This window comes from Spermophilus citellus (genome assembly GCF_964194105.1).
Source record: "Spermophilus citellus genome assembly, chromosome: 17".
Lineage (NCBI taxonomy): Eukaryota > Metazoa > Chordata > Mammalia > Rodentia > Sciuridae > Spermophilus > Spermophilus citellus.
In genome coordinates this window covers 2096449-2106956 of record NC_138199.1, presented here as the reverse complement: position 1 = coordinate 2106956, position 10508 = coordinate 2096449, and the positions used below count along the sequence as shown (strand labels likewise).

At 58.6% G+C, this 10508-nt stretch overlaps 1 protein-coding gene across 1 annotated transcript in view; it reads right to left on the bottom strand.

Annotated features, from left to right (window-relative positions):
• Positions 1–5429: 5429 nt before the first annotated feature.
• Positions 5430–10508, bottom strand: part of NT5M (5',3'-nucleotidase, mitochondrial) — a 32134-nt gene continuing 27055 nt past the window's right edge. The window contains exons 4-5 of the mRNA XM_081272771.1: positions 7468–7582; positions 5430–6185 (exon numbers count right to left, since the gene is read on the bottom strand). Of these exons, the coding sequence (XP_081128897.1) occupies positions 6043–6185; positions 7468–7582 (258 nt within the window). The 3' untranslated portion in view covers positions 5430–6042. The remainder of the gene's footprint in view (positions 6186–7467; positions 7583–10508) is intronic.

Below are 10508 nucleotides of genomic sequence, written 5' to 3'. Positions count from 1 at the left end.
GGCAGCTGTAAGTCCCCTAGGTCACTCTTTGAGGATCGGCCACCAGGGCTCCGGCCAGCACCTACCTCCTCTGCACCCCTCCACAGGCTCGCAGTAACTTCTGCTGTCATGAAGGAAAAAGGGTCCAAAGGCTCTTCCTTGGGCCCAGGTTTTTAGCGGCCCCTGTGTCACATGGATTCCGCCCCCTCAACTGGGTGACTGGAGGCCACCCCAACCAGCTGAGCCCTACCCCCCTGGCTTCTCAGCATGGCCCAGCTCTGGCCGAGTCCTCCCCACCTGGCCTACAGTTTCTGCTGCAAGCCAAGCACCTGAGCACCCACTTCAGACGGAGGCCCAGTTCCAGAATCAGGCCCTGCCTCCAGGGCACCTGAGCCCTGAGAGAGTACCAGATGGGAGGTCACAAGAGGAGCCCCAGAGCGTGGCCGTCTGGGCTGAAGTCCTGGTTGCATGACTAACTAGCCCCGGGTCCTTCGTCTGCCGTCTTAGTCATGCAGAGATGGCTCAGATGCTGGATGAAATGAGCTCCGCTTCCAGGGTGTGGTTTGGGGGTCCTGGATGCAGCTCATCAGCCTCTGGGACAGAAGTGAGTGCTGAGGAGTTGACTGTTGCTGCAGTGATGTCGGGGATCAGGTCTCAACTAACAGGCAAACGGTGACCCAGAAGAAACCACCCTGTCCCTCCGCCCTAAAACCCCTGGCTTGTACAGCGAGCATGCATGGGCCCATGCCACCCGCAAGTCCCACTGCGGGCTCTCATCTGCACCTTTGACATCCCAGCCACCAGCATCAGGCCATGGCTGGGTGCCAGGCGGCACTCTGAGGGACTTCCTGATGTTTCCATGTCACAGTCAAAAAGACACCAAGGAGGCTCAGGCAAGGAAGGGGTCCCGAGGCCTGCTTCTTTGGAGGCCATGATTGCACATCTTTTTTTTTTTTTAATATTTATTTTTTAGTTGTAGGTGGACACAATACCTTATTTTATTTTATGTGGTGCTGAGGATCGAACCCAGTGCCTCCTGCATGTGAAGGGAGCGCTCGACCTCTGAGCCACAACCCCAGCCCTTGATTGCACATGTTGTAGGTGATCTTGGTCCAAGCCCGCACGGCAAGCTGCCTCTTCCTCCTCCTCCTCTGCTCTGCAAGTGTGAGTTAGACAAAACCACAGCTCCCTGTGCTGGTGCACCAAAGCCTCTCTCCCTAGCATCTAGAGCCCTCGTGAAGAAGGACAAACCATTGCAGAGGACCGTGCCCACCCACCTAAGACTCCAACCACAAACCCCGAGGGCTTAGAAAGGTTGTGTGGTACAGGCCAGGGGAGTGGCTCAGTGGTAGAGAGCTCACCTAGCATGTGCAAGGACCTGGGTTCCATCCCCAGTGCTACAAAAATAAGAAGTGCCGTTGGTGACGTCCCACACCTGTGGGGCCTGACACAAGATGCACCCAGCCAAATGCCATGGTGCTCAGTGTTCATCCTTTGTCCTGCCATATCTCACCCAGCACCTGTGCATTTGGATGCTTCGACCCAAATGCTTCAAGCAAATCTCATTTGGAAACTGTCCTCCCGGGTTGCAGTATGAGTCTCTGCGGTGCCTGCTCTGATCTGTAGCCTGGATCTTCAAAGGACCTGGACATGCTCAGAGGGGGGATGTCTTGACTTTATACCAGTCACCGACGAGCCTCAAGCGGTGAGGCTGTTAGGCACAAATCAAAGCCCTTGTCACAGATCCTGCTACTGCAGTTGCCACTAATATGACCACTCGTCCTTCTGGGCCCTATCTGTGATGCTTCTGCTGTGGCTGAGGAGCCCAGCTGGTGGCTCCGGGCATGGAGCCTGGGTTGGAGATGCTGGTGCCGGCTGCTCTGCCGTGGGGAAGAGTTCGCCAGTCAAAGGGAGATAGAGAAAAAGAACAGAAAGGGAGACAGGGTCCAATGAACCAGGAAGGTGGAGAAGGTTCTGGACATGCTGCTTAGTCCCCTGCACCAAAGCACGCCTGGGCTCCCTGGGCACAAGCTCTGCTCACTAGCAGGCCTGAGCTGCATTTCTGACGCGGGCACGTGGCAGTCTGGTGCCTGGCCGGGAGGCCTTTCCACTGGCAGACCTGTGATGGCGGCAGGAGCCTGGAGAGGTGGGAGGAGGGAGTTAAGGACGCGGCCCCGGGCAGGGAGTGGGCAGTGCTTGTTACGGGGCAGGGAACAGCTGGGGAGCTGTGGCCGGTTCTGTCGTGAACTTGAGCCACTTGTCCACAGAGGCTAGCGCTGAAGGGACTTGGCAGAAGAGCCACCAGATGCTGGGACGGGCTGGCTGCCTCCCAGAGCCTCCACAGTGTCATTGTACAAAGGAGGGGCCACCTGAGCCCAAGAGACCCACGCGCCACGGCAGCGGGGAGGACTTCCTGCCTTTATCTGGTATCCCCAACAGGACGTGCACCCCGTGGAAGAAGTGCGCAGTAAGGGGCAAGTGATGTCGTAACAGCTCAATAGTCGGCCAGCAATTCCCTGTGGCCTTTTGAGAGGGCAGGACACCCGACCAACGCTCCTTGTGCACGGGCGGTATTTCCACCAGACCAAGAAGTGGGGCCCTGAGCCCCTTACATGCCCTCCCTGCACACGGCTGACCAAAGCAAAGACCTGGGTCTCTGCTGCCCCATACCCCGGAGCGGCCTGCCCCACAGCCCGGGAGTGGGATGCCTCTGTCACCTGCCAGGACCAAAAGGCAGAGGCAAGGTTCTTTCACGCCTGTGAGTATGGCCTGGGCATCCCACCTGCCCCCTACATTACTGTCATGGCAGACTCCCCATCCTCTTCCCCCGAGGGGATGTGGCTCCTTCTAGGGGCTCCCATCCTAGAGTTTCTGAATATTTCCAATATTTCATTTTCTTCCATTTTCTTCCATTTTTTTCAGTCCTGGGGATTGAACCAGGGCCTCATGCAAGCTAGGAAGCACTCTTACCTCTGACCTACAAATTTTTTCTTTGTTCTCCTTCCTTCTTTTGCAGTATTGGGGATTGGTTCCAGGGACCCTTTACCACTGAGCTACATCTCCAGCCTTTCTTTGAATTTTTTTTTTTTAATTTTAAGACAGGGTCTCGGTGAGTTGTCCTGGCTGGCCTTGAACTTGTGATCCTCCTGCCTTGGCCTCCAGGGTAGCTGGGATTACAGGTGCATATGCCACTGCACCTGGCTTCCAGTACTCAACGGGGTGAATCTCCATGTCTGACAAGAGCAGAGCCGTCAAGAGGCTGGCCAGGTGTCACAAGGCAAGGGACCAGTGGCCAGCCAGGTGTCCCCAAGGCAAGGACCAGTTGGTCTTGTCTCAAGGCAGATCCAAGCTCAGCTCCCCTGTGGGGAAGTGGACTCCTAAACTAGGTAAAATCCGACAAGACAGTGAAGCTTTGGGGTCCTGGCATGGGTCCCGGCAGCTGCGGGCACCCTGTTCTTCCTGGCACACTGTGGGCAGCAGCACTCAGGCGTGGCAGTGTCCGACGCCCTGCATTTCTGGCCAGGCTGCACCTCCTGCCCCAGTCTCTCCTGCAACATGTCCCTGCAACCGAGGGCTCTCCCCTCCCTCCCACCGAGACCTCAGTGGCACAGCCTGTGTCAGGGCCAACCCTGGAGCTGAGCTCTGGGGCCCCTCCTCCTGCTCCCCACCACTTGTCCTCGTTCCAGCCAGCCACCTGGAGATGGCTCAGCATCTTCTCCCCTGCAGTTATTTCTCCTCCCTTAAACTGTAGCAGCTCAAGGGTCTGCACCTGGGGGAGTGACTCTGGCTGAGCAGAGAACAAACGCAGCAGCTGTGGGGTTGGGTTTTAAAACTCAGGGCCACGTTCATTTTCAAAGGACCGGGCTTCCGAGGAGCCAGCGTCCAGAAAGACTGGGAGCCCAACTTTCCTGCTGTAGCTTTTGTAGGAATAGACAGAAGAGCTGGGCCAGCCCAGCCCTGGACAAAAACCCCTGGGTTGCAGGCAAGGAGGGATTTCAGGCAGGAGAGGGGACCAGGCCGCCCCTCTCTGCTCTTAAGTATTTTCCAACATGTGTGAACAGAAGGGGCCTCTGTTTCTCCCCGCTCACCCAGGGCCAGTGGACACTGCTTTGCATGTCCTCCGCACAAAGATAAGGACTGCTGGAGACCAGATGCAAGACCTGCAGGCTTCCCTGTGTGAAGTCCACCCTGGGCAGGAGGAGGAGGAGAACACCAGACAGGGCTGAGGAAGCCACAGGTCTGTTCCTCTCTCTCAATGGCAGAAAGAGGGCGAGTCGCTGTTTGCTCCCCAAGTTATGGTCACGGTGTCTTCAGGGCAGGGCTGGCGGCACCTCATTCACTGCTGTGTCCTTGGGTTTAGCACATGGTAGGAGCACGACAGCCCCTCTCCACACCAAAGCCCTGAGGGCCAAGTCCTGGGGAAGGTGCTCTCACTGCCGTGGCCAGAGGCTGTAAGGTCCTAGGCCGCCCAGGGCTGGAGGACCCCCCACCCCTCAACGAGGACTTGGCTGTAGGCAGCGTGGAGAGGTGATGGGCAGGTGGAGGGGAAGACAGCTACGTCCAGCCGCCAGGAAACACAAGAAAGTGACTCACCTTGTGTTACAGCAGTAGGGCGTCTTAGGAGCAGCTGGGGAGCTGGGCCTCTGAGCCCTGGACTCCTCTGGACATGGCCCTTCGGCCTGGTGGCTTCTGGAGCATGTGGCATAGCCCCAACTGATTACTGGTCAGAATGACCTGCCAAGCCTCTCCCTCAGTCCCAGGGCTAAAGCCCAGGTAGGGACAGAGTCTGCAAGTTGCCATGTGGCACCATGGACAGCTGTGACTGGCCAAGCCCAGAGGGGCCCTTGCTCCCTAAGCCATGAGACCCTGAGAGCCGGGAAGTCACCAAGCTCACCTGGCCCGGGGTGTGCCTTTCCTGCACTCCTTCCCACCTGGCCTCGCTCCCCAGAGCAGCCCCGAAAGGCCTGTCCAGAGGGACAAATTAGGGGTGTGGACGACCTATGTTCTCTTTAAGGACAAAGGCCCCCAAGGTTGTCACTTCCCAGGGGCTCAAGAGGAACAAAAGCCAAGGTTCTAACATGAGCTCCTGGGAGCTTGCAGGAGCTTGGCCTTGGGAGGGGTAGGGCAGGGAGCCCTGTACCCCACTGTGTGGGCCAGGGGGGGCACAGGGCAGGTGTGGAGGGAGGGCCAGGGCAGGGTGGGTAGACCAAGGACACCCCCAAGGCTGCCAGCTCTGCCACATCAGGGTCGTCCTACCTTGAACCCCATGAGGTCACCTAAGGAGGCCCAGCACGGGGGAAGCTGTGCCCCTCCTCTGCCCCTCGTCAGCACGTGGGACCCCCGACACACAGCAGGGCTCCCTCGGGGGCCAGACGCCAGAGGATCGTGGGGCAGGGGCTACAGGAGGCCACAGCTCAGGCCATATGTGAACAGCATTTATTTCTCGTCTGTTCCGCAAACGTTCAAGCCTACTGACTCTCCTGGGCTGAGTGGGCCCCGGGGACAGGGGAGGGAGACGCTTCGGAGCTGGTCACAGGCACGGCCAGAGCTGTCTCCTAGGATGGAGCCTGGTGGCCCCTGGAACCCTCTGAGGATTTTCTAAATACATGTGGGGTCACTCGGAGAGGCCAGGTGGGACGCGGGGCGCCATGGCTGAGGCGGTGAGGGGCTCATGCCCACCGGGAAGCACCTTGGCGGTCACGTTCCTGGCCCTCTGCTGATGGGCTGTGACCCTGGAACCAGGGTACCCCTGATGCCTCAGGGAACTTACCAAGAGGGTACAGAGGGCCTCTGCAGAGTGGCTTGGACTCCTCACCTGGCAGCTAAGGGCCAGTGCCTGAGGTCAGCCCAAACTGCCTTGTCCCAGGCTCCAGGGCGCCCAGCCCTGCCCCAAGATCAGGTTAAGGCCTGGCAGGGCCGGGGAAGGGAGGGGCCATGCAGCAGGTCATCGTGACCCCGACATCTGGGGGGGCCCAGCACAGCACTGTCCCCATGATCCCACTGGCCCCGAGCTGGAAGCCCTGAGATCAGGGCCCCATGGAGGAGCCCGAAGCATAGTCCAGCTCAGTGGGGCCGCTTGCTGTCCAGAATGGCCTTCCAGTCGTCTGCCCACGAGTGCAGCCTGCGGCTGGGGGGCTGCAGCTGCAGATGCTGGTTGTGGCAGGACGTGAAGAGAACGTGCTCCCAGGTGGGGTGTGGCTCTGCCCCTGTGGGCGAGAAAGTAACAGCTCAGTTCAGAGGCCGGGGGCCCCAGGGCGCAGCCGGGGACCAGATCCTGAGTATCCTCAGGCGGGCAGCGCGCCTCGATGACTCAGTTTCCTCTCCTGTAAAGGGTGCTTGCGCAAGAGCCTGCCATAGGAGGCACGAGGACCCAACAAGCACCTCACGCCAGACACCTGGTGCCGCGTGTGTGAAGCGCTCGACTCATAACTGAGACAGTGTTCTGCATCCGACTTGCCGGGGCAGGGTCTGCGCTGAGCCAGGTGTCCAGCCTGCCCTGCCCTCTCTGTGCCCAGCCACCCAGCGCTGGCCTGTGGGGGAGGAACAGGCAGGCACCAACCATGCAGCTGTTGGCCATGTGCCCCCGAGTTTCCATCCTTCTGTCCACACGGGTGCTGCTGGTGGATCTGCCCCTTCAGGTTATGTCCCCCACCAGCTCCTTCCCACAGGCCTCCTCCTGCTCCAAGTGGCCCCTGGGCTCCTGGAGGTCACAGTCCCCATGGGCAATTGTGACCCTGGGTCTCCCTGGGAAACCACATGGTTGGGAGGGGCTGGCCCCACCCATGAAGTCAGGGTGAATGCACCCATGGACCTCTGGACACAGAGGTCTGGTGAAGAGATGGACATGTTTCCCGAACCAGTTCCAAAAGCCATTAGGAAAGAAAAAGTCTCTTCCTATTGGGGGTGTCCAAAAGAGCAGCCCACGACCCTAAACTACTGATGACCGAAACCAAGAGAGAGCCCTGCCCGCAGATGCTGGCAAGACCAGGCCAGGGCAGGGCCCGGAGAGCAGGAGGCTGACTCAGCTGGGCCCGAGGCTCTCCTATCCCACCCTCTCAGCTACGTGAACCAATGATCTGTCCTCTTCTTTCAAAAATCAGGTTTATTGTTTCATTTGGGGGAGGGGGGCATCTATAAGCAAAAGGGACGAATGCAACTCCAAAACACCTTCAGCCAGAGAAACCATGTTCTGCTTGCCTGACATACATTAGGCTCAGTCCAGATTGCTTCTGAGAGGAAAAAAAAATGTGTTTGGGGGTGGGAGGGGGGCATTAACTAAAACAAAGGTTTGAAAATCAGAGCCAGGTCCTGGCTCTCCATGAGGAAGGAGGCAAGGCTTTGGAGATGCGAGGTGACTCCCCAAGGCTCCTGCGGACAGCGTAGGCAGGCAGGGGGCGAGGAGGCAGCTGAGGGGTGACCACTGGGGAGAAGGGAGACGTGACTCCCAAGGCCGGCCCACCCGCACCTTCCCTGCCATAGGCCACTTGCCTGTGATGTCCGGCCGGTCGTCTATGAGGATGTCAGCGGAGACCACAGTCTTGTCCCTGGTCAGCACAATCTGCTCCAGAAAGTCGGGACCGAAGTGCTTCTCGACCCAGGCATACTGGAGGCCAACGGGGAGGGAGGAGAGCAAAGTGACATCAGGCAGCTCTGGGGCAGTAAAGGCCCTTCGCAAGGCGGGGGGACAGCTTAGGACCTCAGCACTAAGAAGAAAAGGAGGTGAAACCAGGGGCCAGCTCTCAGAAGCTCTATGCAGGGGGGACAAGATGATCCAGGATGCTGGCGCTTGGGGGCCATGTGTCCCTTGTCCCCACTCTAGTCAGAATGCAGCAGGGCTGTGACAAACCCAGACCCAGTGCCTCCAGGGCTACATGCCCCCACAAAGGACAGCCACATTGGCCGGTGCTGTGCCCCACAGGTCCTGCTTCCTCCCTGACATGCCTGAGAAAGACAAAAGGCAGCTCTGCCCTTGGGGAGCTTCTAGTGGGTTGGGGTTCAGGTCAGGTGCATTCAGACCGTCAGTGGCAGAACACTGTAAGGGTCACAGAGAAGCCGTCTGCGGGGTCGGGAGAAGCCACAGGGGCTCCTGACCTCCACCCAAGTGCAAAGGGTGAGCACTTGAAGCAGCTGCTGTTCCGGGTGCTGAGGAAGACGGGGCAGGAGTCTGCAGGACAGGGAAAGCTAAAGTGCTGGGGGGTGATGGCTGCCCCCACTCACAGGGCAGGGAAAGACTCGGGCCTGGCAAGCCACACGCACCCTGGCCACGGTGGGCTCTGCGCAGGCCCTTCCCTTTCCTGGTAACCCTCTTGATTTCCCACAGGGGCGTGCCCTCCCACCACCCAGCAGCCACCGGGCTCCCTGGGAACATCCTGAGTGAGCAATCCCAGCTCTGCCCATCAGCCCAGCTCTGCCCTGCTTCACGCTGTCTAGCCACCTGGACAGCCAACATCCTCCTAGATCTCTGCACCTCAGCTCACACATGACTAGGGGTTTGGGCCAGGGGGAGGTCTAAGCAGAAGGAGGGCAGGAGAGGCCATGCCTCCCCCCAGACTGCTGTGAACAGATACCACAAGTTGCAACAGCTACACGGCGCTGGTGGCTTGGGCCAAGGGAGCCCTGAGCTGCAGAGACAGTGCAGTGTGGCAGCTGCCGACCTGCTGCAGACATTCGGGCTCAGTCCGAATGTCCCATAGCCTCTTGAGTAAAATGAGGGTGGCTGTCCTCTGGCCAGAAGGATAGTGTGCTAGGCCTCCCCAGAGCCCTAGAAATTCAGCACATCCAGGGCCTTGCCAGGGGCGGCCACTGACCACCCCCCCCCCCCAGCCACCATGGCGCTCTGTGATCTGCAGGGATCAGGGCAGGTTCTGCAGAGATGGGAGCGGGCACCTGCCCCGTGCAGCCCAGCTTTGCCTCTCTCCCTGTGCCCCCCCCACCCCCATGATGGCCTTGATCTCTTCACAGTCAGGCTTTTTCCTGCCTCAGCGGCTTACATTAGCTGATGCTTATCCACCTGCCCCACCGAACTGCAGATTCCTTGAGGACAGGTACCATGTCTCGACGGGCACTTGCTCAGATGCACCCATCAACAATTGTACAAAAGGAAGGAGTGGGTCATTTTGGGGTTAGCCTTGCCCCCACAGAAAGGGTACTTTAATTCTGAAGTCCTCAAGGCCAAAGTCACAGGATGCCACCAGATTCACTAGATGGCTCAGAGAGGGTTAAGTCACAGTGCCACAGGCAGATGGACTGTGGGTGGGCTGACCCCAGGGGCCGTCCACCTGGCCAGGACTCTTCCCAGGTACCAGGCCAGGGAAAGGACATGTGGAGGCCTGGAGGCAGGGGTAGAGGAGGTGGGAACCTGGAGCCCACACAAGGAGAGTGCCACGGTCCACCCTCTTGCCTACATCTCGTCACCACCTATGAAGCACGCACCTTCCCCCCATTCCTACAGCTGTGTACATAACCAATCTGACGTGAGGCGATCACATGATGACCCACCGATGGCTGGATGGACCACTGGGAGGTGGCACCGTGCTGGGGGAAGCAGGTAGGTCACTGGGTAGGTCCTTCTCCTCCCTGGCCCCCTGTCCTCTTTCTCTGCTCCTGGATGCCATGGGTGGAGAAGCTTTCCTCTGCCAAGCTCTCCCATCCCCATGTTCTACCTCATCTCAGGCCCAAAGGGATGGAGCTGGACTCGGTCCACGGAAACCATGAGCCCAAACAGACCTTTTTTCCTCTAACTTGTTCTTGCCAGGTACTTTGGTCCCAGGAACAAAAGGCTGACTCAAATGCGGCGAGGGCCCCGTTTTCACCAACCATCTGCGGAGACGGTCAGTTTTACTCTGTTTTGTTAATTTTCACTGTGTCACGGCCATGGGCTTGGATGCAGTGTGAATGTCCAAATTGTCATCAAAGTTTCCAGTCACACATAAGCTCCGTCTTGTGACGCACTCTGTGCTTCTCTCCTCTTGGGCCAGGGCCCGTCTGCAGGCCACAAGTAGAGAGAGCCACTCTGCATAAAGGGCTGACTGAAGTGACACACCACAGTGGTGGACAGATTCTGTACAGATTTAAAAAAAAAAAAAAATCCGAGGCTCAGAGAGGGCTAGTGACTTGCTGAGGGTCACGTGAGTGGCAGAGCCACTGTGGCCCTGGAGCCCTCACAGCCATGCTCTCCTGCCCTGAGACTGGAAGAGAGCGTTCAGGTTTCCTAAGCCTCAAGGATCACAGCTGTGACCACAGGCTGCCCCTGTGTCACCGAGTCTCTTCCTCAGAAGGCTGTGCTGTCCATGCCCAGTAACAGGGAGCAGGACGAACTCACTGGCTCCTTTATGCCAGTCCCAGCACTGCGCCTGCACACAGCACGTGCTCAGGAAAGGGACTTTTGGCCTTACTCCAAGTCTGCCGTCCTAAGTGCCCTTACCCATCCCAAGGTTCCGATGACACTTGAGTCACAGGAAAACTGTTGAGCCTCCAAAGACAGTCTCCTCGGAATGCTGTGGGTCTGACTGAATCAAAGTTTATCTATG